Here is a 26,441-nt window from a genome sequence, read left to right on the forward strand (position 1 = left end):
AATGAAAAAAATACAGGTGTTCAGCTACTATTAATCATTAGATATCTTGCTAAAAGATGTAACTAAAAGTGATACTAATTAGCCAACAAATATGCATTTTAAAAATCTAGAGATGGACCACTTATACAATAAAGGACACATGTATCAACCATAATTTTGATCATGCTACAAAACATTCTGCAACATTATTTCTTCTTTCTCAATTTTCAGTATGATTACTCGCATATTGTTGTAAAAACTGTGTACAGTGTTTCCTGATTTCAGCACCATAATCTGAAAGTAGAAATTACTCCATGTATGGAAACTAATAAATTTTAATATTTTATTTTATTTCATTTTAACAGCTCAATTGGCCCTACAGATATACTGCTAATTGATGGTTTGATAAAAGAGACCGTAGCTAATAACACTTGGCAAGAGAAGGGAGGCAGTGATACATATCCTCCTCCCAGTATTTATGCTGCTCTTAGTTGCTATTTGTTGAATGGAATATCACTGGAGATGAAGCATGCTCTCATGTATTACGTTTTACTGGACATCTGCCACTGCCAGTCTAATCGCTCAAATCCTGTAATGTCAGAGATAAAAAAATTCCCGTCCGTATTTGGTTTGTCTCAAAGTGTAGTGAAACTGATAAAAGCTTATTGGAGTTTAGACCACAAAGATTTTGCTGTAAGTAACACATTTTGTCACAATATGGAAAAAAAAAAGCTGTATGTTTTTAACATTTTGCTTTACTAAATAACTTCTTTAATCAAACAAACTGCACGTGTTAATGCTGATATTCATTTATGTTTCATGTATTACCCTCGTATGTGCTATTAAGAAAAACTAGTGTTCGCTCAGTGGTTGAAATTCGACCATATTCATAAATGAATATTGGAGAAAACTTCAATGAATTTAACTATTTCCAACATTTTTATTTCTACTCTTACTCATGTTTACTGCATATCGGGGGAAAAGGACAATTTTTATATGTACACACAATACCAAGCAGTAATAATTTATTCCAATTTTACTTTTGTCTGTCAATCTCAAAAAATATGGATGAAAGGGGATATTTCGGTAATGGGGTCGTTTCTGGAATTTTAAAAGTTTTTTTTTTTTTTTTGAAAGAGCATGCTTAAAAACATGGGGTTTAGCCATTTTTTAAATAATTTGAAAAAAAAAATAATATTTTTTAACAATTATTTTAATCTGTGCGCAGATTGAAATTCATTTTTTACGCTTCACATTGCATCAAAAGCGAGACTTCATTCGTGGACTGCCCCTATTTTGTGGTAACCATAAGCAAATATACATTTCCCCACCCTTTGTCCCCCCCCCCCAAGAAAAAACATTTCTCCCGCTGCAATTGGTGCCAAAAATTTGACGCCAATAGATGAAGAGCGCCAATTTCCCTATTATCGAAATCTTCCCGAATGAAACGATGCTGCAGAACTCAGATTATACGTAAAACTTCTGGATGAAGAATATTTCTTCTTAAAAGTTTAATATTATTGAGTAATTGCCTTGACCTCTTCCATTAGAAATATAAAATTTCAAACTGTCAAATGAACGAATCCTACTTGCTACATTAAAAATTGTCCATTCAAAAAACACTGGACATTACAATAATAATGCAATTTTATTTTAAAAAATCATGTTTGTGATTTGTTGATGGTTTAGGGGATAACTGACTAATGCTCTTTTCAAAATTTTTGATCCCTCTCCCCTTTCTCACAAAGTTTCACACTTTACCATACCCCCTCTTCCCATTACCACATGTCACACTGTTTTCATAAACATTCTTATCAAAAAAAAGGCTTGATATCCCTTTTTCTTGTCATTTATTTCTTCCCCCTTGGCATGGGGGGAGGCTTCATTCATAGTCAGCTTTTTGCAAATAGACATTTTTCTACTCTTTTTTTTTTATGAATGCAAAATAAATATATTTCTCGCCGTGACATTGCTGCCAAAAAATTTGGCACCAATGGATAAAGTTCCCCAATTTCACAATTGCGGAAGTCGTTCTGAATGAAATGATGCCGCAAAACTCCCTTAATACGTAAAACTTCTGTACAAGCAATATTTTTTGTAAAAGTAGGCATAATCTTGCCGTTAATTATAAAATTTCCAACAGTCAAATAAATGAACTCTACTCACGGCAACATGTAATTGTCCATGTGAAAGCACTGGACGTAGTGATAATATGCCAACTTTATCAAAAGTTTCACCTTGAGATCTGTTTGTGGTGATAGCAAATGCAGGTATTACTGGGAGCTGGAACTGAAAGTCATCCCTCACTCCGTAAAATAATTTATTTAAATATTAAAATCGCGAAAACATAATCAAAATGAACATATTTTAAGTAGTTACCTCAAAGAACCTCAATAATAAAAACAAATGCAAGTATTTCATTTCTTTATGCTCAAGGGAGGAATGGCAACACCACAATATTATGCAGCAATTTCTTTACGCTAACTATGTCGCGTGAAAAAGCATATAAAAATGAATTTTCACTAACTTTAAACTGCTTCTAGCGCTGTTTCTATCCAAGATAGCAGATTTCAATTTTTTCGCGGTTAACCATTTAAAACGTGTTTTAAAGCATTTTTTGCAAGCTTTCCAACTATACCAAGCTCAAAGCATTAAAATGCATTTTTCGTGTAGAAAAAGCGGTTTAAAAAGTGAATTAAAACTTAATGTTTAACGTTTTCAACAATGAATTTCAACAATGGAAAAGAGATAAAATTAAAATTTTTGAGCTTCCCTAACTAAAAAACGCTTATAACTTTTTTCTAGTGGATTTAGGTTATTGGCGCTCTGACAATTTTTTCGTTAGGAGTGTTTTTTAAAGTCCTTTCCATCCATATCAAATTGAAAAGAAATGGACCATCCATTCGTGTAGAAAGGGCCATTTTGGACAAAAATACATTTTATATTAGTATCTCCATTAATTATCATTCAAAAAAGACGTATCTAAAAAGACTAGGAATGATAATCAACAGACAAAAGGGATAACTTGAAATTGATTTTACAGTGTTACTCGGTTACAACTTAGATTTGAAATAAACTTGAGGGAATTTAAAAACTCCAGAATGGAACAACGACCTATCTACACAGCCCTCAACCCCAGATTCCTTATGACTTTCGTAGCAACCTTTAGTGAACATAATTTTCTCCCCTAATTTTCATTTTTCATTAGAAAAACAGCCTGAAGTGGAAAAAAATCTATGAATGTCTCGAGAAAAAATTTGATATATAAAGATTTTTTTGATATATAGAAACAATTTTTCTATGTAATGAACATAGAAATTTGCTGGTATTTCGATATATAGAAAATTTCGATATGTGGAAGTTGGACTGTTGGATATGGAGGTTCGACTGTACCAGATAACGGTATTGAATTTTTGGTCCGGTATTGCAATCCCTAGTTGTGTCAATACTAGATCACTCCTTTATACTGAAACTTTATTTGAAGCTAATAAGCAGATATCCAGCTCCCCCCTCCCATTTATTTATTCATTTCTTTTTTTGCTTTGAATCTGCTGAAATTTTTATTTTATAAATTCTGATATTTTTTTCTGCTCAGCATATTTATGCATGCTATCTATATTTAAATATATATTTATTTATATATGATCGTTAGCATACTTTATATGTTTCAGTCTGCAATTAAAAAATTGCTTCATCCTCTTGTGAAGACTTCTGATATTTTTCCGTGGCAGCATGATAGAGTCATCAAATCATTTTTATACCAACGTGAACCTCAAAAAGCATTAAGATACATAAACTTCATGGAACCTCCTGAAAAAACAGTAGAAGACATGAAATTACGTTTATCAGTTTTAATATCACATGGGTAATATTCTTGCCTTCTTTAAATTGGTTTCATTCTTTTTTAAGCCTTCACTTCAATATTTTCTTGTATATTTTACAGAGCTATTGACCAAGCCTTGGAGTATCAAAGAAGTCGCCAATGTGATGATTCTTCTTTTGAGTTGTTGAATCATTTATTCTTAGGCTGCAAAGAAAGTAATATTTTCAACTTCAGTTTATGATATATCTTTTTTTAACATATTGATATTCCTGTTTTATTGCCTGGTAATGTTTGTCAGTCGTTTTTTTTTCTTTTATTTATTTTTTATTTATTATTTTTTTAAATCTCTTCCTTTTTTAGCTAAACAATATTTTTGTCATTACTACTATTATTATTATTTAAATTTATTCTTAAAATGTCTAAATGACAGGCGAACAATCTGTGTTAACTCTAAAATGCGTTACTCATCAGGAAAAACTTGCACTATAGCTACTTCTTGTAAGTTGAATCCCCTTATAGTGTGAGTTCACTTTATCAGTAAATGCTCCACCACTTTTTCTCCAGGGTTAGACCATTGTACATGAATATTGAAAATTCTTAAGGCGTGCTCTGAATATTTTTTCACTCAAAAATTATTTTTAATTATGTTTAGATAGTGCTACTGTCATTATTTTGTTTCACTATTTAAAGTAATCTGGTGTCAATTTTTGAAAAATAATCCTATTTTCTTTAATAACTAAAGCTATGGGTTCATTTTGTTTAAATTTTTTTAGCTCGAAGGTTAAAAGATCTTATGTATTTACCACTAAATTTACTTGAATCTTCATCTCTTACCAAGTTTCTTTCTGAAAATGAAGATCCTTGTGCTCAAGAAGCTTTAGTTATGTTTCATTTACTTCGATGCAACTTCTTTGATGCTGTTGAGATCAATGAAAAATTATCATTAAAAGTAAAGGTAAATATATTTCCTTCCATTAGAATTAAAAAAATTGAAAATAATTTCAATTTAATAAAGCTTTTTTCTGTTATTATTGCTTTGCACTTTATTCAGTGTAATTTATTGTTGTCACAAGAAATAAAAAGTTAGTAGTGACGCTGCTAGCTAACCAATGTAATTTGGAAAGTCTACCAGATAAAAGTTACTAGCTAGTTTAAACTTTACCCTCATTTTACTCAAAACATTTGTGTGTTGGCCTTTTGTTTGTGGCTGCATCAATTGATTTTCAAGCAAAGACATCTGTGAGTGAAGTCTTATAAGTTCATGCTACTCTTTGTGTTATGAGGAAAATAGCTAAAAGACCTGTGATATTACTTATTTTACTAAGCAAATAGGCCTTAAAAAGGACTTATTTGAATATGCAATTTGAAAGTAGGAACCCTGCAAAATTGAGAATGATGATGTGGCTGCTGTGTATTATCTCTACATCATTTGCATTTCTTTGGGACTGACAATTACTATTCTTTCATGCTGTACCACTATTGAACGTTGCCATTAACAATTCAGAATTTTTATGCTTGGTTTTTCCATCTGATAGTGGCACCTAAGCTGTTATGAATCAAATTACCATTGAAATTTTAATTTGGCCAAGAGCATTTAATAACCAATGAATACTCGAGGAATCTTGAACAAGCCAAGCAATCAAAGGATATAAACACTGTTGATTTTCTGCATCTTGAAAATCCAGACTTGGGTTGGGTTTGAACTTGCACGTAACATGAGTGTAAAAAGCCAGTACCTTACCACTATGCCACCCTGATAGATTAATGAAATGAAACATAAAACCTTTTAATTGTTACTGAATATAAAATCTAAAACTCAGTTTCCTCTTTGTGATTTCAACATTTCATAATTTTACTATATCTTCATTTTAGCTAATGTTATATTTATTTTGTTCAATGACCTATATGTTCTCAAATTACTCAGTGTTATTGTTGCATATAAACTTCTGCTTCAATTTAAATTTATGAGTAGCAGAATAAGTCATTTTTAATAATATTATTTTTCTTTAATGTGTACGCATTATCATGTGCATTTTCTAAATAAATATATTTCTTGACATGTATAGAATAAATCAATTCCAAGCTCTAATACAGCCCAAAGGACAGTGGACAGAAATGCTCTAGTTGAGCGAATGATGAGTGCTGTACCTGAAGCTGAAAAAAATCTTATTGAGGAAATAAAAAATATCCCAGCTTCTGTAACTCGTATAGAAGGTTAGAAATTCTATATGATTTGAATATTATTGTAAAAAAAATTTTTTGGTTCACATTTGTATATTCTTTTGAATAAAACCTAGCGTTACTGACCTTTTTCACTTAGTTGAAAGATTTATAATGATTTCTAATATGGTTTTTCCCTCTGTGATAGAATCAATGCAGCCTTTCTCAATCAATGTGAAATGCTGTTCTTTTAATGAAATAGCCTACTCAGATTTTCTCCAGTCTTTAATGCTGAAAGCATCTGCAGCAGAGACTCAGTCTTCCATGGAGCCTCAAACTCCACTTCGATCAAGGTAAATTATTTTTTAAAAATTTGCTATATTTGCCTTATTCACACTAAGCAACTTAGTTGAATTAACTTTCATACGGGAGCATATGACAAAGTGTAACCAGGTAGAAAAGTGAAAGATTCGCCTGTGATCCTTCACATAAGTCATGACTTTGCCTGGTGTGCCTGGCGCACCAGGCACTTTATGTGCCCCCTAGCATTTTCAGGTGTAATCAAATGTGCAGTTAATTGCACTCATTAGGACATTGCCAAGCGTTTGCTCTACACAGGAGTAAACTAATTAAGACTCAACTCGATTCAGTTTTAACAGTGTTGTGGACAGGCCCTCGCCGAGCCTAATCAGCACCGTCGTGCAAATGTCTTTTAAGCGCCTTTATGCAGTGGCATTTGTGAAAAAATAGTTAACACCTGAGATGAGGTTTCGGAAACAAATGACACGGGAAAAAATACGTTATAATATTTAACTTATTAAATAAAAGCTTTGTAAAAATGTTTATTTGATTTTGGACTAAAGTACAGTGTACGATTTTACTTCATATGTCGAAGTTTTTTCGAGTTCAGTAGCTTGTAATATGCTACTGATTTTGGAAAAAGAAAACATTTTAAATGCTAAAATTAAAACCGCTTTAAATATCTCCTTTATCTTTAATTGATAAATAATTACTCAAACTTTTGTTCCTGTAAAACATGACAACAGGGTACTCATTATATTTCTAAACTGAAGTATAGAAGATATTCTACTTTAAAATCTGAAACTGAAATCCATTGCGATGAAACCAATAGTTTAAAATTGAATCGATAAAAAAGCATTGAATATGATGTTTTAAACAAATACAGTGCCCAAAGCTCTTTTTCTAACCCACAAATAGTTAAAGAAAATAATTGGAAGGTGTGGGGGGGGGGGGAATCGAGTAATTATTCCCCCTACCCCCCAGTGTCATCATTATAATCAGAGCCTGATGAACGCACGGTCCGGCAGGTTCATGGACGTGGGTACATCAATTTTAGGGGCACCAAAATGGGGTAAACTTCTTTATGTCTTCCTTTTTTGGAAACTTCCACATGAAAAATGTGCAGATTTTCTTGTGAGAGGGGCACCAAATTTTTCCAGTGGCAGGGCATCACTTTGGCTTGATGGAGCCCTGGATATAATAAAAAGTTTGATTTTATTTTTTTGGTTGGATAGATGTCCCCCATTTGGATTATTTTTGATTGGTGGAGCTCGGCGCCTTTTTTTACTATGGCGCAGTCGTGCCACGCACGACTTCGCACATAGGGACTGCACGGCCCTGGTTGTGGAACAGCAGCTCGAATGAAGAAGAGAAAGAATTTCAGCTTATCTTTATCAATAATAAAGCTGAAAGTCTGGATTCCTGTGACATGCATAGCGCCTAGACCGTTCGGCCCAATTTTCATGAAATTTGGCACAAAATTAGTTTGTAGCATGAGGGTGTGCACCTTGAAGCGGTTTTTTGAAAATTCAGTTTTGTTCTTTTTCTATTCCAATTTAAGTACATTTTACCGAGCAAATTATCATAACATGGACGAACAAATTACCATAACGTGGAAAAGCAAACTACCATAATGTGGACGAGCAAACTACCATAACATGGGCAAGTACATGAACATAGCAAAGTGGCGATAAATTCATCAACCATTTTTTGTAAATATACAGGCAAGCCAAATGACCTTTTAATTTTCTACTGTGGGCGGGTACCTCTAGTCAGAAGGAAAGTTGATTAAGTATCTTGGGTGAACACAACAGAAAACGCCAGTCAACTAGTTGAAAGGCAACTTTTCCACACAGTTGATTCCACTAACCTCCTCGTGTGTAGGAGTCCTAATTCATTACAATTTTAAAATAGGATTTTCGTCACAGAGTAAGATAATAATTTGCAATCATTTGACTGCCAGCCCGATTTGAAGAGGAATCTACTTTTATCCAGTATTTAACTTTCCTTAAAAACAATGAAATGGTTGTGTTGGGGGGGGGGGGATGCAGACACTTACACATACCAAAAAGAATTTATAAGAGAAAACTTAATTTTATTGAACAGCACACATTGCATTTGTCGGATCTGCATGTCGTTATTAAATGAGAATATCACTCTGTATGACATTGTAGTCAGACCTCCATAAATAAAAGCAGCAAATTACCGGAAACGAAATTGATGTGTCGAAATTTCAATTTAAAAAAGTGATTTTAATTTAACAATTACTATCCCTAAAACATTGAAATCCATGCAAATTTCCTTACTCGAAACTCCACTTCTAATTTATACATAAATGACAGTACATGAATATGTATTAATAAATGAAATTAGAATGAATAAGAAAAATTTTACCCTATTAATCCAAACAGTGGGTACATTCTTCATAGTTGCAATCTTTTTGAAAAAATCTACAAATGTGTTGCACTGAACCGCTAGTTTTGTGAAAAGTTTTCAAAGAAACGTTTCACATTTATTCAGTCTACTAAAAACTTCATCAGGAACATTTTCTGCTAACAAAAGTCCAGGATTCAACTCTTTTCATTTTTCATTGACTAAGAAATGTTTAGATTTTCAATGAACAAGTTTAAGAGTGAGAAATAACCATCCGATAAAAGGGATGTTTAAAAATATGTTTTTACAGGAGACATCACAACTAAAAACCAAAAGCAATTCATTAAAATTTAAGAATTCCAGAGTGAGACAACCGTTGCTTTGTCCTTCCCCCATATCAAGCTGACTTGTGGGGTTCCTAGTGACCCTAGCAAAACTTCCTTTTTCTTTTGACTTTCATTTTCATGAAGCAAATGGTCTAAAGTGAAAATCTCCCAATATGTCTTGAAAAATATTTAGATTTATAGAGATTTATTCCAAAAATAGCAGTGGCAGTGATTCACCCCCCCCCCCCACCCCCAACTTTTTTCATCATCAAAAATTGCCTTAATGTTAAGAATTTTATTTCAAAATATTCTGGGTGAGATTACCCCAACATTGACATCACCAAATATTGTTTAAAATTTCAATTTTAAAACTTTAATTTTGAAAATTTTCTGAGAGAAAATCCCCGAACACACTCTCTCCTTACTTTAAATTCAAAAATGACCTAAGTTTGCATTATAAAGACCCCAGTTTGAGGATAAAAATTCAGGAAGAGAATTCCTTTAGACAGCATAAACCTGCATTTTTAACACTCCCATTGAGAAAAAAAAAATCCGGAGATCTTTTTCTGAAGTCCTCAAACGAAGTTCAAGACTGAGTTCTTAGGATATCATCAGTTCACTCAAAAAAAAAAAAAAAATCTGCGAGAACCTCCAAACCCCTTCATTCCTCCATAAGTCAATGACAGAGAAGTCTGAAATAACGTTTTAAAGAATGTTTTAAACTTTGCAAAATTTCTGGAAGACAACCCCAAACACCTAGCTCTAAGTTTATAAAGATGGCTTTAATTTGCGTCTTTAAGACACTAGTTTAAGATTTTTTCATGGAAGAAGTCTTCCTTACCCTTACATTACCAAAGACAGTCAAAACTTCTTCGTTATTATTATTACTAGAAAATCGCCCCATCAAGATATGATGGGTGAAAATTACTTCTACATTTGAGCAAAGCCATTGCCTGTTTGGTGATATTCTGATAGTTGACATTTTAACCCTCACTCCAGTGGATTGACCCGAAACTCCAGTAGATAGCGTTTATTGTTGACCACTTTTTCATTTCTTCATTTCCCTAAAATGAGTCTTTCCAGTAAAACAATGAAGTGACTGGATCCAATTCAGCCTTGTCAAAATAAAGCATTTCCCTGCATGTCAAACATTACCGAAACATATTATCAAATTATTGTGCTGTGGCGCGAGTTTCATTGTTGATGACGTCAGGAGCGTTACTCAATCATTGGCTATTATATATATATATATATATATATATATATATATATATATATATATGAGGATTATAAAAATTAGACTTTATTTTTAAAAAAATTATTACGGGCACAACCTTGGAAACTCCTCTCCGCTCCCCAAGCGTTGACAAAACTCTACTAAAATGGTGTTTTTAAAACTATAATTCCAAAACAGTTACGTGAGAGAACATCAGAACCCCCTCTACCTCGTCACACAAGATAGCCTAAAATAGTCTTCAACTTCCTAAAAAAGTTTGCCCCCGCACTTATAAACCGCACTCGCCGCATCTGGAAATAAGGAAACAGTTTTTCTATTTAATGAACATAGAGATTAGGCTAAAAGTTCGATACAGGGAAGCTGGATAAATGGAGGTTCGACTATTATTGAATATATTGATGATCAAAGTTGCAGCCATGTGCAATTGTAGATTTTTCAAGAAATGCTATTGACAAATATTTGAAGAATTAAGTTAAAAAAAAATTATTATCAATGTAAAAATATTCATAATAAAATAAAGAGGTGCATGTATTAGTTTCTCAACTGCCTCTCTTTTCATGATAACAGACACTAAGGGATGCAGCATTCTGATTGCATGTACTTCTGTTTTCGTCTAAATTTAATGAAAGTTCTTAATTTGGTTAGTGTAAATTAATCTTTGTTATGTGATAATGAAGAAAAAGTTTATTTAATAAAGTTAAAGTTAATTTTCTCTGATTCAGTAGGCCAAGAAGCATGGTGAAATATAAAAAATATGAGACTGATGTCCACACATGATGTCATACTTTCTTTCAAAATTTTTGGTCCCCCTTCCCCCTTTTGTCACAAAGTGTCACACATCACCTCCCCCATCCCCCCTTTGTCACATGTCATGCTATTTTTCATAAAACTTATTCGTATAAAAAACTGCATAATGTCACACTTCTTACCCCCTCCCTCCGGTCACAAACTCGCAATTTCACTACCCCCTCCCTCCTCAATGTGCGATATTTGTGGGCAGCCCCTAAGTAAGTGATTCCAGAGGATTCTTTCACAATAACTTCTGTCATTCCTATCATGTAGAACTCAGTGATGATTTCTTACATCAAACAAAATGATTTTTTTAGTTTTGCATATTTATCTCAGTAATGCATATAGTTAATAAAATATTTAGTATATTTTGAAAAAGTTAATAGTTGCTATCTTAATATATCTTTTAGGAATAAGATCACCTTTGATGAAATTCCATTAATTCGGCAGCCAGTTACACCTCAAATCATGAAGTGAGCATTTTTTTTATTTTCAACTCCTATGTTTTTGTTTGTATGTGTAATAATGTGTCACAAAAAAACAAAAGTTGATTTTTCAAGTCGCACACCCTCTTATATTTTTCCTTTTAGGTCAAAACAATTGTAAAAAAAGTTGCATATAATTTGAATAACGACAACCTGTGTTGACTTCTGTTGCGCCTGAAAATGTAAACCACCACTGTGTACTAGGAAGAATTGAAAAAAAAAAAAAAAAAAAAAAAAAATTTTTTTTTGGAAGTTTGAAATTTCATATAGATAAAATGTTGGCCTTTTTAATTTTGCTTTCTTGTAATACTTAAAGTCTCCCACATAGTACTCAAAATATGGATTTTTTCACTTTTAAGTCATTTATTATTTATTTGCAAATGTTGATTTAAAAAAGTATTTGCTAAAAATTTTGTAACTTGGTATTTTATTTAAATGTATGTGTAATTTTTTGACTTGAAAAATTAACTTTTTTTTGGGGGGGGATACCCTAATGTGTAATAATGAACCCAGTGGCGGATGGGACAGCATGAACTGGCCCTGGCATTTAGAGACCAGCCAGCCCCTTAAGAATTGCTACATATAGGAAACTCACCCCCCCCCCCCCCGTCTATTTTTTTCAAATTAATGTAAAAGGAAGAGCGGATCCAGCTTCTAGTTTCAGGAGAGAGTCGTATCTAAAATTTGAGGACTCAAGTTTAGGAGAATTTGCATTTACAAATTTGGAGAAAAAGCATAAATAATATGAAGAACAATAAAAAGTGCAAATATTCGTGCAGAATATGAGGGGTCCGGAGGCTCTCCCCCGGAAAATTTTCGAAATTATAGCTCCAAAAGCCCATTGTTAGACTATTTTAAGATGATCTTCGACGATGTTTGTGGGAGGCGCATTTGAAGAATTCCCCATGAAAAGTTTCGAAAAGATTCTTTAATGCGCATGTGTCCGCTAACTTTGGAAACACTAGGAGAAGGGGTGGTAATGTTAGGGGGTGAAGAGGATTGGGGGATCTCCCGGAGAAGTTTTGCGAAGTTGCAGATCCAAAAACGCAGCTTTAAATGTTTTTGGTGATGGTAAGGAAATGATAAATTTGGAGTCTTTGCATAAATTAATGGCGCTTTCCCGGCCATTTTTCGAAAGTAAAACTTTAGAAGTGCTAATGTTAGATCACTAATTATGTTAAGGATAGGATGGCTGTTGAAATTCTTGATAATTTTAACTCTAAAAATGCAGTTTTAGTCTATTTTTGACAATGTTAATGATAGCAAAAATCCGATGCCCTCCCCCCTTAGGAAGTTTTTTAATTTGTTGTCTTAAAAATGCATTCCAGATGACCTTCGGTAATGTTTGGGAGTGAAGAGGTTCAGGCGTGCTCCCCAGGAAATTTTTCTAAATTGAAATCTAAAAATAGAATTGTAGATCTTCTTTTTTAACGTCAAGAAGATCAACAGTTTTTCGAAACTGAAGTTTAAAAAACTTTTAGTCGACTTTCAATGACGTGAAGGGGAGGAGTCTTCGGGAAATCTCCTCCGAATTTTTTTTCGAAATTGAAGTCTATAAGAGAAAATTTAAGACAACCTTGAATGATGCTGGTAAGCGCGTTGGAGACGCTACAACTAAAAATCTTCAGATTTAGCATTTAAAATGTTGTTTTCAAGCAATCATTGGTCATGTTAAACAGTTCTTTAGTTTTTCCATGGTGAACTTTTCAATTTCCATCCTGATGTTTGTATTTGTTTGAAGTTAAAGCGTTTGGGATTCATTAAAATAATCTTAACATTTTGGACTGATGTGGTACTTTTCAGTGACACCGTAGATCTCCTTTTCCCAACTTTGTTTTACTTTAAATATCATTCCTCCAGAATCTTAGAATCAAGTTTTGGTTCTCTTTCATTTTGTACATTCAACCACTAAGAACTACTGGTGTAACTACATGCAATACAGTAGACAGCCCGGTGATCACGTCCAGAGACCGCAGCTTTGTCCTTGTTATGGGCTCATCAGTCTGGAATAGTGAATAACCAAGCAGGAGGCAGACGTCATTTCATTAAAGCAGAGAGCACCAACAAACTGGAAGATAAAGTAAATTTATCTCACCAGCGAGTGTCCGCAGCATAGTGTGGTTCAACTCGCAAATTGAAGGCAAGGCTTGTAAATGAAGGCTATCTGGGTTATTCACTATTCCAGGCTGATGTGTTCAAACGAGAAAAGCTGCAGTCTCTGGATGTGATAACCGGGCTGTTTGGTATATTGCATGTTGTTCTGGCCTTAGACCTGCTTTAGGGTCGGTAATTTACTGCTAAACTGGTGTGACTATTCATTACAATACTTTAAATTTCCCTTACTGCATTTAAACTTTTTTTTCTGTTTAAAACATTCTTCGGCGGCCACTACGAAACTGTCATGATTTTCATCTATTTATTTCTTATTGTATTCAGCTGAGCTTGTCATGGGTTTTTACTATGTACTGAATACTTTTTTCGTTAAAAAAAATGTTCGAAATATACATTTCAGCGGCCTTCAGTTAGGTAAATTATAACAAAGAATCATAGATGTTCCTAACTGATATTCAAAGGTTTAATTTCTTAATATTCAACGTCACATTTTCTTCTAAAATAAAAAATACTTTTTGTCTCTGGAACTCCAAGACCTTACGTTAAATATTTCAATATTTTACTACCGAGAACGTTTTCTTTCTTTCTTTTTTTGTTTTTTTGTTTATCACTAAATTAAAATTGGCAGCCTCGGTTCGGCAGCGTCCACAGGCGAGGTGTTCATTGCTTTTAGTGAATAGGGTTAATTTTCCCCTACGAACGAAAGTCAGCTGTTAGGGCCTTAGAATGTCCTGGACACGGACAGTTATGCAACAAAACTATCTTAAGGACCGATGAATTTCACGACATACAGAAAAATATCTTATTACTCATACAATATGAGTCTGTAGAGTTTTTTTTTCAATCTTGTAGCCATTACTTTTCTTGCAGCGATTTTCTTGTGAGTCGATGAGAAATGTTTTGCCAAAGAAAAATTTCATTTTTTTTTTAAGTGAGAAAGAAATGAAAAAAGGAAGAAGTTTTTTTTTATTCAGTTGTAAAATTCAATGCGGCCCAAACAGAGGCGGCCCGCCGGCCCCATCCGCCCCTGAATGAAACATACTCGTAGACTCATCCCAATAATTAAGATAATAATTATCGCTTATAAAAGACTAGTAATATCACAGATAATTATCACTTATGAAAGACTAGTAATAGCACAGATAATTATCACTTATGAAAGACTTGTAATATCACAGATACTAATCACTTATAAAAGACTAGTAATTTCCAGAAGAAGCACTGCAGTGTTTGTGTACAAAAGTTTGTCGCATTTTCGGAAGTTTGACCAGGTTACAGCGCTTACGCCCAATTTTTATTGCCCAATTTTCGTCCAACTCTTAACTAAACTATAAAGAATTACATGCTGACACATTCTGATATAACCTGTAGAAAAAGGCTTTAACTGCAGTTAAAAGCGTACTGTTCGAAAAATCTGGGGAATGAGCAGTTACTTGACTTAACCACGCCTCATATTAAGAAGTTGTAACTGCAATTTTGTTTTTAAAAATGAACATTGATGGATTTTACACCTCTCACATATGTTTATGATGTTAGATTGAATTTCCTTCAGCAAACATTTTTCTCGCTTAAAAACTGGTAGAAAGTGGTTTTTAATTGTTGTACTGTTTCACAGCAAACTATAAACCTTTTTTTTTAGTACGTAACATTTAATTGAAATTAGGGATTGCAATGGCGGTCCAAAAATGCAATACCATTATTTAATATTTTTTTAACGTGATACCCGAATACCGGTATATAATTTCCCAAGTAACAAATTACCCAAGTAACAATTTACAAATTTCCCAAGTAACATTCAAAAACATAATGCTTTGTTGCCATATTTCATTATTTCGTTTAAAAAGTGCATTATTTACTTATTGTGAACAAATATAAAATAAAGGAACAAATATCATAACAAAAAATCAATATTAGCAAAAAAACTCCATGCTAATTTGTACTACGCCTGGAACTCATTGTAATGAACAAACTTCCTGCAGTTGAATATGTTCTTTCTGAATTTACGCAGGCCGGTGGTACTCTTAAAAATGCGTATCACACCTCCATTAGTTGCCTGAAAGTCCTTCATCTTCAAATAATTAGGTCTTTAACTTGTTGGTTTTGAAAAAAATCACTTTTGTGAATATGGAGTTTCTTTTGTATTGTGGGTAGCTTTTTTTCATCGTTATTATTCATATCTAATTGTAACTGTTTGTCGAGCAAGTTTTTTTTTGTGTGTGTGTGTGTTTGCTTTTTATTAACCTTTTGGTTTGAAATTTACAATGAATTTGATTCGTTTTTTTTTCGTTTTCTTTTCGAAATTCTTTACAATTATGTAAATATCTGAAAATATGTTCCAACTGATTATGCCTTTTGTCTTTGCAAATGTTTAAAGCATTATAAATATTATCTCACTTAGTATAAAACTGAATAGCGAAACAGAACAGCACACTAATACCGATGACAACAATTACTATTTGTTATACTAATAAGAAAAGTTTTTCTCTAAATTCAGGACAATCAAGACAAATATATATATATTTTAAATATCATAAAGAATAGTTGCAATTGATTGTTGGAATAAACTTCTCATAGCTCAATACTTAAATTCCTATACATTTATACATTTAAAATTAATTTGTACAAGAGGGCAAGTCGAAAAAATGGAGATTTAAAAAACGTGGTTGACATCAACTTGTGTAAGTACGATTCATCACACCATCTAGTGATGAAAATATCATTATGCAATCTTTCTGCTACTTATTTATTGATGTTCTATAAATTCGTGCTTTTGAAGCCAAATTTTTACTTCAATAGATTGGTTTTGGTACTGTGCCTCATCAAAAAAGAATTGTATAAACAGTAGATATCCAATTATTTAAATTGAAAACGCTTTAATTACAAACTATTAATTTTTATAGCTAATACTGAAAATACCGGTATTCTACCCAGCAAATACCGGTACTACAAAATTGCAAAATAGCTCCAAATACCGGTATTCAGTATTTCGGTATTGCAATCACTAATTGAAATGCAAATGATCATTAAATATCATGTAAGTAACCAAAATTGTGTGAGTCAAATCACAAGCAAACTATATTCAAGAAAATAATTTAACTTATGATATAGATATTTTAATATTATTTATATTTTTATCTTTATTTATTTATTTAATCTTTTTTCTTCCATTTAATGTTTTATTTATTCATTTATTTTATTTTTTATTCATTTTTTAATATAAATTTATATGGTTTTCAAAAATAAACAATTTTATGGTTTCTTCAGTGTACTGCTATTAAATTGTAACAGCAAATGTTCCAAAATACCATAATACAATATTTTTCTTATTATAGGTTGTCTCCAGAAGTGGAATCTAGCTTCAATTTGCCTAAACGAACTCTGTCATCACCTAACTTAAATGAATTCTCTTCACCTTCAAAAAAGTCGAGGCTTTTGGATAATGTCTCATTTAAATCTACTCCGGCTCTTGCAAGGTTTGTTTTTATGCTTGAATGGTAAATATTTGAAATTGTGGAGAGTTTATATCTGTTAATAATTGATTGCTAGAAAATCATATTAAAATCACTCTCATTCATTCCTTTTTTCAGTAAAGATAGTAAATGTATATAGTTAGAAACTGAAAAATAAATACAGTAACCCCTCATTATGCTGCTGTTGTTCAGAGGTAAGAAAAATGTGCAATATATCCAGAAACACATTATAATCAGGCAGGGTGGGGTTTTGAACTGTCCAAAACTGGTTTAGATCAGGACAGGTTGTTTTTACCCTCCAAAACTGTCTTAAACTGTTCAAAAGTATGCTAAAACCAAAGGGGTGTAGTCTAATCAGTTTATATTTGCTGCAATATTTGTAATGCATAAATATGAATAAGTTTTAATTATATATAATGAGTATTTGATAATAGTTTTCTCCAAAATGTTCATTTAAAAAATACTTTACTTAACAAAATTGCCAATAACTCTCTATTACATAAAAACTTCTTTGTGTAACAATTGGTAGATATAAAAAGAAATTCACAACACTACCAAGACAACTAGTTTCAGTTTCATTTATAACTCAAAAGAATATTATTAAATGTGTAATTTATTTAGGTGGAAATTTTTTTTTAATGATATTTGCATATAAGTTTTATTATATGATGTTTTAACAAAAATTCTTTTATAGATCATTGATTAAAGAACAAGAAATTGATGATTAAATATGTGCACTTATGTTTCAAAACTATTGCAATGTCTTTCTTTTATTCATATTTTTAATATAATACATTCTGTAACAACACAAAATTGTCATTTATTGCATTTAAGCCAATTATTGCACTATATTTTGAACACTTTCTTTTGCACACATGCATAAATGTAAAAAAATTGGTTTCTCTCTCTCTATTTTGAAAAAAAAAAAAAAAAAAAATCATGTGCACAGATTGAAATCTTTAATGAAGAATTCAATTTCTATGGAGCTAGATTAGAATCGACTGTATAAAAAAATTACAAATATATTTATACTTGAATGTTCACCATTGAATAAATATTCAATATAAAACATAACTTTGACCTATTTTGTTCTGTTTTTGATAGTTTCTCACAAAATACTGTTTCTCTAAAAATGTAGTTTTAGACAGGACGGTAAAAACCATGGTATTTACCGGGGTTTTTACTGTAGCATCCAAAACCTTACCAACCCTGTAAGCAAGGTTATAAAAAGTAATTATTAGATTAACATACAAATTAATGACATTGCACCTACAAAAAGATTAATTTATTATCATATTAGGATAATTTTCTAAACAAAAACAAAAGAAAATTATTCTACCAATATTTGAAAAAGTATCTTTTTTAATTGAAACTATTTCTACTGTTTTATGGTGAAATACTAATTGAAAGATGCAGCTTCAACAGCAACAAATTAAATGCGTGGAAAACATGATTTAAAAATATTTTTTAAAAAAGAAAATACTTTTTTCTGAGAAATAACTTTTTTTTCCTATCATGTCATATGTAAAGCAACATTTAAAAATATATATCTAACTTTTGGGGGATAAAAGAAAAGATGGATATTTAAGAATGAGCAGTATCACAAGGGGCGATGTAACAAAGGGTAACTGTGTAAGAAAAATTCATTTTTTTTTTTTGTTTAGAATCAAGTTTCATCATCAAAATATAACTATCTTATTTAATTATAATGACAGACAGTTTGCACAGAAATATATTGTTTCTACATGAGAAAAGAAATTTTCTGAATGAAATGTTTTAATATAAATATATATTGCCTATTTCTATATAAAAAATAATATATATTGCCTATTTCTAGGAAAATTCCAAAGCATTTAGCTGGTGATGTTGCTTCATTATTGCAAAGTCCGCCAATCCATAGAAGAAATTCAAAATCCTTCAATGATTCAATGAAGCTATCGACACCCAAAGCTGCACCTCAATCTATACTTAAAAAGACTATGCCTGCATCTTTTATACCCCAACCAGATTTTTTCACTGCTGAAACTCCATCCTTATCAGGAAGTATGACACTAAATAAGTATATTGTTACAAATTCTATAAATAGTAATTATTTTTGAGATTAATTTGTGTAAACTGGCTAAATTAGGCATTTGTTCCATTATTTTGCAACTAAAATTATCTTACTAACGTAACCTGTAAATAGTTTCTTGTAATGTACATACAACCCCTAACATTCGACTAAAGTATATGGTTCCCCAATTTTTCAATGATAAGATTCGTAAATGAATAAAAGAAAAGAAAATCAAGAAGCATTTCAAATTTTGTGGAAACTTCTCTTTCGAGATTTATAAATAGCCACGGCCAATGGCGGGAGTTCAGTCTCGTTTTAGCTCTTGCTTTGAAAAGTGCGTTTCAGCCTTGCACTGTGTTTTTTTGCATATTTTGATGTAAATACATGGTTGACCGTTGAGTTTATGGTGTTAATCGATATTTGCCTAATTGCTATAGTTAATTAAGCAGTTGCAACTATGCTTCCTGTACATAGCTGTAAATAAATCTCCTGTGTTTTCTCAAGAACTGTGTCATCATTTAAGAAAGTTTGAAGTTGTATCGCAAACTCTTAACAATATATTTGTTATATACTTTTAGAGCCTGTTTAGAGTCTGTTTAAAGCCAGCTTATTGCATGTACAGTAGACTTAGCGAAGCGGCTCAAACGAGACCGGACATAATCTGGTTAAGTGGAAATCTGGTTAAAGCAGAGGATGAAAAAAAAGAATATCTGATTGATGAATGCATTTTTAACATGGCATTAAATAATTAAGTAGCATTGAATTGCCTTGAACAGGTGTAAACAATTATTGAAATTAAAGCAGAGAATGAGAAAAATGAATATCTGACTGATGAATGCTTTTTAATATTGCATTAAAGAACTGAATAGCATTGCATTGCCTTGAACAGTTGAAAACAATTATTAAAATAAGAATTTTCAATGTGGTTGAATTTATTTGGAGAGCTTTTTGCACATACATATAGGCTGAATGTTTAATACTTTCACTTATATTTTTAAAAAGCATCACATTAAATGGAAAAAGCTGTTGCTTATTGCAATGTATCATCTCCAATGCTTTTGCTCCTTTTTAAATGTGATATGACAGGTGTCGTGTTGTTATCAATCTGGGAGTTGTTATCGTGAACCACATCAGTAACCCCCTTTTTTATCATTTTTTTAATTGCAAAGAAAGTGATATTGTTTAAAGCGTTAGTCATATATTTCTCTTTTTTTTTCTTTCTTTACTAACAATAAAGTTGAAAGTCTGGATCTCTGTGATGCGCACAGTGCCTAGACTGTTTGGCTGATTTCATATGTTATTTACTGTGGATAGCACAAAGATATTTTTAAAAAAGGTTTTCAAAAGTTTGATTATGATACACAATTTTTGTCTAGCAAATTTGAAGGGTAATCTGCTAAGATTTATCACTCCTTTAGCCATATTGAAACTAAAAGTATGTTAATATATATTGCAGCGGAAGATGAAAAATCTGAAGAGGAAGAGGTGCCAGCAATGGAAATAAATGATGATGATGCTGATGGTATTAATAATTTAATTTGTAACGTTTCAATTGTTGATTCTCATTTAAAATGAGTAATTTGTAATATTTAAATTTTTTCAGAAATTCCTTCAAGGCAGATCAGGTTTTCAGTACCAAATCCTAGTTCTCCGTAAGTTTTTTATATTTTTTATGTTTAAACACAAATGTAATCGAATTGCTAAAAACTAAAAATAATTTAATGTTACAATTCTTTTTAAAATTTGGGTAGTTATGTAGGGTTAGTTTTGGGTTAAATTCTCTTGTGTGACTATGAATATATGTGTAAAGTATTTGATAACCTTGGTACTTATGACTATCTACTGCAGAAAAGACAAAGAAAAAACATAAGAGATACTCAGAGAGGTTTCAAATACAACACTACTGATGGGGCAGAATATAGTTATTGCTAAAGGGGGGGGGGTACTATTTTATGAGACAATATATAGTAGAACATCAGAAATCCAAGCCTCAAAGATATGAAATTCTGGATAGTCCGAAGAGCTTGTGAAGTGGCCTAAAATGAATTTTGAAAAAAAAAAAAAAAGGAAAAAGAGAGAAATGAATAAACTAAGTTATTTTTTTAATGACTTTTAGCAAATATTTGGATAAAATGTAGTATACAGCTCTGTACCTCAGTCATGTAGAAGTGAATTCAGTAATCTCTCAGTGGCGTTACAAACTCAATAGGCTTGTTACACCAGCAAGGCATAATCTTGACATCAGCTGAAATTGCACTTGGGTTCTGCTCAATGCATTCAAGTCCAATTCCATATGGCTATAAGCTGCAGGCTTGCCAATCACTATTAGTGGTAATTTATTAGTGACCACAGCTGTCAAGTTACTTTATTTTTATCTTAAAACACAGATTATCATATCGCTATTGAGCTAATATCAAGAGTTAAAATAGGCGAACTTTCCAGAATCCCAACAGGCTCAGCTCCAATTAGTTTGGATTTCTGAGGTTCCACTGTTGTAGCTAGTATAATTTAATCTCAACCATTAAGTTTGCTATTATTACATCACTTATTTTAGCAAAGGATCTGAAGATTTAGTTCGTAATATTTTCTACCAGAAACTGATGATAAATATGTGAATATTTGCAAATTGATCCTGATCTTGTAAAATTATAAGTAATACAAAAATGAAAAAAAAAAAACACCTCTGTGCAAGTGCTTTGCTTGTTTTTCAAATACTAGTTGCGCAAAAGAAATAGTTCTTTATTGCTTAATTTAAGCACCCCCTTTAAAGAATGAATGTTAAAAAGAAAATTTGTTAACATTTTCTCTTTTATAAACTTTGGCTGAATGAGCAAAAAAAATATTTTACCTTTGGTTAAACTATTTAGATGGTATAGAATATTTAATAAATTTATTAAAACTAAAACGACTAAATTTTATTATAGGGCTCCAAATACCTCATTAGATTCAAGCTCTTTTTTTAAAAGCCCAGAAAATTATCCATTGAGTGCCTCAGTGACGCAACCGAAATTGGAAGAAACGGATGCTGCTGAACCTATCAAATTAATCCTACCTGAACAAAAGGACATTTTTGGAAACGTGTCAACTACAAAACTTACTAGAGAGCCTTTAAAGTCTTACGTTGAAGATGGTTCTAGGTCTTCCAGAATTCAATTTGACACATGTACTACAGAACTAAATATTTCTAATGATCTTCAAAGTAACAAATCTGACATTCATAAACCTGAAAAGAGTTTTTCTGAGTTGCACAAATCAGCAAATGAAGAAAATTTATTAGCTAAAGAATCCAGGATTTCATCTCTTCAAACCTTCATGGAAGCTCATTCAACCCCAATACCAGTTAAGGTTGCAGATCCTGAGTATTTTGAATGTGATGTTTCAAAACTTTCTCCTAGTGCGGCTAAAGATCCAAGTTCATTCTCAGGAAGCAGCTCTTATGGGTCTGCACTCGAGAGGTATGTCATTCTTATGCTAAAGTTTGAAATTAGTAAACGTTTTTATAGCGAATCTTTTCTCAATAATTCTTTAATAGATGTTGTAGTAAAATATTAAAAGAATTTCTTTTTCTTTGGCAATATTAGTCCATTAAGGCATAGAGCTTCGGAGTCGATCATGCCCTGTACCCTTTTCAGTGAGCTGACACAGTGACTTCAACAATTGGTTGGAAAAAAATAAGGCTAGGTGGCATCAAACAAAGCCACTATGCCTCAAAGGATCAGGAGTGCTCCCCCCCCCCCTCCCCCAAGTTCAATGCCACAAATCCCCCCCCCCCTTTTTTCTCAATCCTCTTTTCCATTTTAAATTTTTTAACTCTTTTTACTTCCTTTTACAAAAGGAAGTATTGTATTCGCAAAAAAAAAATTCACTCAAAAATCGACCTTAATTTCCATTTCGCTCACCCCCGAATGAATGTTGAGGTTTTTTTTTTTTCGACTCCACCACACGTGGATAAGTGCCTAAGAACGTATAGACACGCGAAATAATCATTTTGACGATTCACAAGAAAAAAAAGAGTTTTCTCGTGACGTCTGTATGTGCGTATGTATGTCACATAACTCAAGAATGGAATGTCCTAGAAATTTGAAATTTGGTACGCAGACTCCTAGTGGGGTCTAGTTGTGCACTTCACTTTTTGGTTGCATTCGGATTTTCCCAAAGGGGGTCTTTTGCCTCTTTTTGAGAGGAAATCATTGTTAATTTCAATGTAAACTCAAGTGGTGTTATACTTTGGCGGACATATGGTGATATATCACCAATCTTTTGGTTACCAAGTTTTGTCGACAACTTGGCGACAAATTTGGCATTTTTTTTTCAATCTGGTTTCAATTTGGCCACTGTTGGTGATATTTAGAGAGTAAACTATTGAATCACATTAAAACTGCCAATAATGAGAAAATGACATTAAATTGGTGTAAAAAGAAGCCATGTGATGCATACATCAGCTTCTTTTTTTTTTTTTTTTGTATAAGCTACTGTTTGAAATTGAAATGTTGCCATATCAGCAGAAATCCAAACTGTGGTTTCTTACATAAATAAAAACTTCTTTCATGTGTACCAATTTTGTAGCAATAACATATTTTTTTCCTAAGCTTGCGCTTTTTTTTCTAAGTTCACATTTTTCTCTTTTGATCTTTTTGTTGATGCTTCGTTCATTTTTTAGGCGCCCATATTGGCTTCTTCCCTGGTTCTTCAGTGTCTGACGTTCTTTTGCCCCCTTTTTCGCCCATTGGCTGGTAGGTGGGGTCTGTCATTCTATGATGCCACTTTGCATGTTGTCCTTTGACCGCATGCATGACACGTGTTGCTCATGTTTGTTGCAGTTAATTTAGTTCAAACTTTGCAATGTTTTAAAAATTGAATACATCCAAAAATCGATTTTTCATAGATGCAAAATAGAAAAATGCTTTTGTTGTGGAAAATTTGGAATATCAGTATAAAATTAGCAATTTTATATTTGCTGCATTAAGGCAACATTTAGTAATTTCTTCCACTATATGAAGCTCTGAAAATATTAATCTCAGGAGCAAAATATAGCAAATTCATATGTTTATAAACCCTACACATAGTCTCGAAATACTTGGCTGCTATAACCTGTGCATGTAGACTCGGAAAAATAACTGGAAAATTCTGCTAATTTCTGTCTTAAAATTTCAGAAATTCTTTGCAAAATGATCAAAAGAAATACGGAAAAAAAAAAAAAAAAAAAGAATGAAGATGAGGAAAGAATGCATAAAGAAGTACTGCAAAAGCATACTCATCTTTATTACACCAAAGCCAGTACTCCTATTTGAAATTGGGCTCTGTCCTAATTGGCTTGAAAAAGAATCCAATGTAAAGCCGAAAATGCAAAGGATTTGTAAAAACTTTGAAAAATATGATATAGGGACTTTTCTACTGAAAAATTAACTACTGTTTTAAAAATTTAACCAAAAATTAAAATTTTTGAATATTAGAATTTTACTGCCTTTTTTTTTTCTTTGCTGAAACAACAATAAATTTTGTTTCAATAGATTTAGATTCAATGTTGTATTTTTTCCAACTATTTTTTGTGTGCTTAGAATGATTTATTCTCATGTATCATAGTTTTTTTATTAATTAATTAATTAATTTTATTTATTTGCTTTTTTATTTATTTATTTTTTTCCCTTCTCGAGTAGATTGGCACTGAAAAAAAGAGCTATTTTTCAGAATTCTCCTCTGATTTTGAAAATCAAAGAAATCAAAATGTTGTGTCATGGTATATGAACACTTGTTTACCCTAAGTACAATTATTTTCTGTTCCAATCATTCAATAGATCTAAAATACTATTGTTAAAAACAAATCAAATTCATCATGATTGTTATGAATTGTAATATTAAAAAATGTGGTTGAATTAATTTTGCTTTGCTGCTGAGATGTTTGAAAAGAAAGACAAGTAGAGTGAATCAAACCAAAATGTTGAAACAATTGTTTAAACATCTTATATAATTAAAAACTGAGCGTATCTATGTATGTACCTATCTATGTCCAAGTTACTTCTCCTGTACGCCAGTGAAATCTTCCCATCTTTCTGTTTGTCTATTTAACATAATACTCCGATAATAATTAGCAGATATATCAATTAAAAACCATTAATCATGATACTTAGAATTTGACTTAAAATCCCTATTTTTTGAAGGCCATCCATTCAAATTGTTATTCAGTGCTTCATTTCAACTTTCCGTAACAATGCTTTTATTAAAATTTGTAGCATGAAGAATATCATTGAGAAGAAAGATCTGTTGCCATTTTTCTTCTTGAATATGAACAAATAAAATTCTTGCTTTCGTTTTGAGGCTTTTCCTGTAATTTGCAGATTTAAAATGGTCCATTTTGGTTATTTTTCCGCAGTCTGCCTCAAAATTTTACTGATTTTAAATTTGTTTTTTTTTTTTTTTTTTTTTTTTTTTGTTTAAGCCTGATTGTTGAACATGTGTCTCTTGACAAAACTTTTTTTTTCGAGGTAAGCTGGGCGATGCAGTAGTATGCTAATAAAGCTCATGCAGCCGGGGCAGAGAATAAGGTAGGGGATGGTTTTCAGAAATTCTTGAAAGGAGAAGTAAAAGGAATTGAGAAAAACACTTAAGAAGCAATCAGAACTAATATATCCATACTGTTGACTATTAAAATGAGGAAAATTATTTTAAGTGGTTTTGTTCGGTACTCTATTTTAAGATTAAAAGTTAGTACTTTCTTCAAAATCCCCTATCTGAAAATATCCTCCCTAATTGCCCTTCTCTATGAGGACAGAGAGCAGTTAGAGAACTTCTCCAGAACTTGAACTAGAGAGTGCAGTGAATTTTTATCTCCTCCCCAGTGGCATGGTTAGTAAAAGTGGATTTACTTCACAGAGAGAAGATGAGGGGGGGGGTTTTATGAGTGCCTGATAATGCAAGGTTTTTACTATGTTTCTGTAATTTTTGCCTTTCAAATTCTTTTAACTTTTTGTGGCAAAATTCTTATGATACTTTTTTAAATCCTCTTTCTAGCTCCCCAAGTATCAGTCCTAGAAGACCCATACATTTCAATAAACAAAATGAAGATTTAGAACTACCTCCTACACATGAGCATCATGAAGCATATATAAGTAAGTTCTGTGAAAATAATTCTCTTTGAATACTAATCTTCATCAAATTCATTTAGGCGAATGATGCCTAAATTAGATTTTATCTAGTTCCTTTCTCATGCTGATAGTATTTATTTAGTTTTTTTTAATTAATTAATTAATTAATTTTTTAAATGCTTTTCTCCCATAATTCTTATTTGATTCTTACATAACTACTATACTCAATTTGTTTATTTCTCCTTATTTTTC

General features: G+C 31.9%; 1 protein-coding gene across 1 annotated transcript in view; it reads left to right on the forward strand.

Annotated features, from left to right (window-relative positions):
- The window catches only part of LOC129228516 (protein ELYS-like), an 85,291-nt gene that overhangs the window by 45,405 nt on the left and 13,445 nt on the right, over positions 1-26,441 (forward strand). Inside the window, exons 18-30 of the mRNA XM_054863196.1 lie at positions 345-672; positions 3,651-3,844; positions 3,923-4,017; positions 4,576-4,757; positions 5,869-6,016; positions 6,171-6,315; positions 11,398-11,460; positions 16,917-17,057; positions 18,892-19,097; positions 20,564-20,629; positions 20,711-20,759; positions 22,032-22,562; positions 26,116-26,213. Of these exons, the coding sequence (XP_054719171.1) occupies positions 345-672; positions 3,651-3,844; positions 3,923-4,017; positions 4,576-4,757; positions 5,869-6,016; positions 6,171-6,315; positions 11,398-11,460; positions 16,917-17,057; positions 18,892-19,097; positions 20,564-20,629; positions 20,711-20,759; positions 22,032-22,562; positions 26,116-26,213 (2,246 nt within the window). The remainder of the gene's footprint in view (positions 1-344; positions 673-3,650; positions 3,845-3,922; positions 4,018-4,575; positions 4,758-5,868; positions 6,017-6,170; positions 6,316-11,397; positions 11,461-16,916; positions 17,058-18,891; positions 19,098-20,563; positions 20,630-20,710; positions 20,760-22,031; positions 22,563-26,115; positions 26,214-26,441) is intronic.

This window comes from Uloborus diversus, chromosome 8, assembly GCF_026930045.1.
Source record: "Uloborus diversus isolate 005 chromosome 8, Udiv.v.3.1, whole genome shotgun sequence".
Taxonomy (NCBI): Eukaryota; Metazoa; Arthropoda; class Arachnida; order Araneae; family Uloboridae; genus Uloborus; species Uloborus diversus.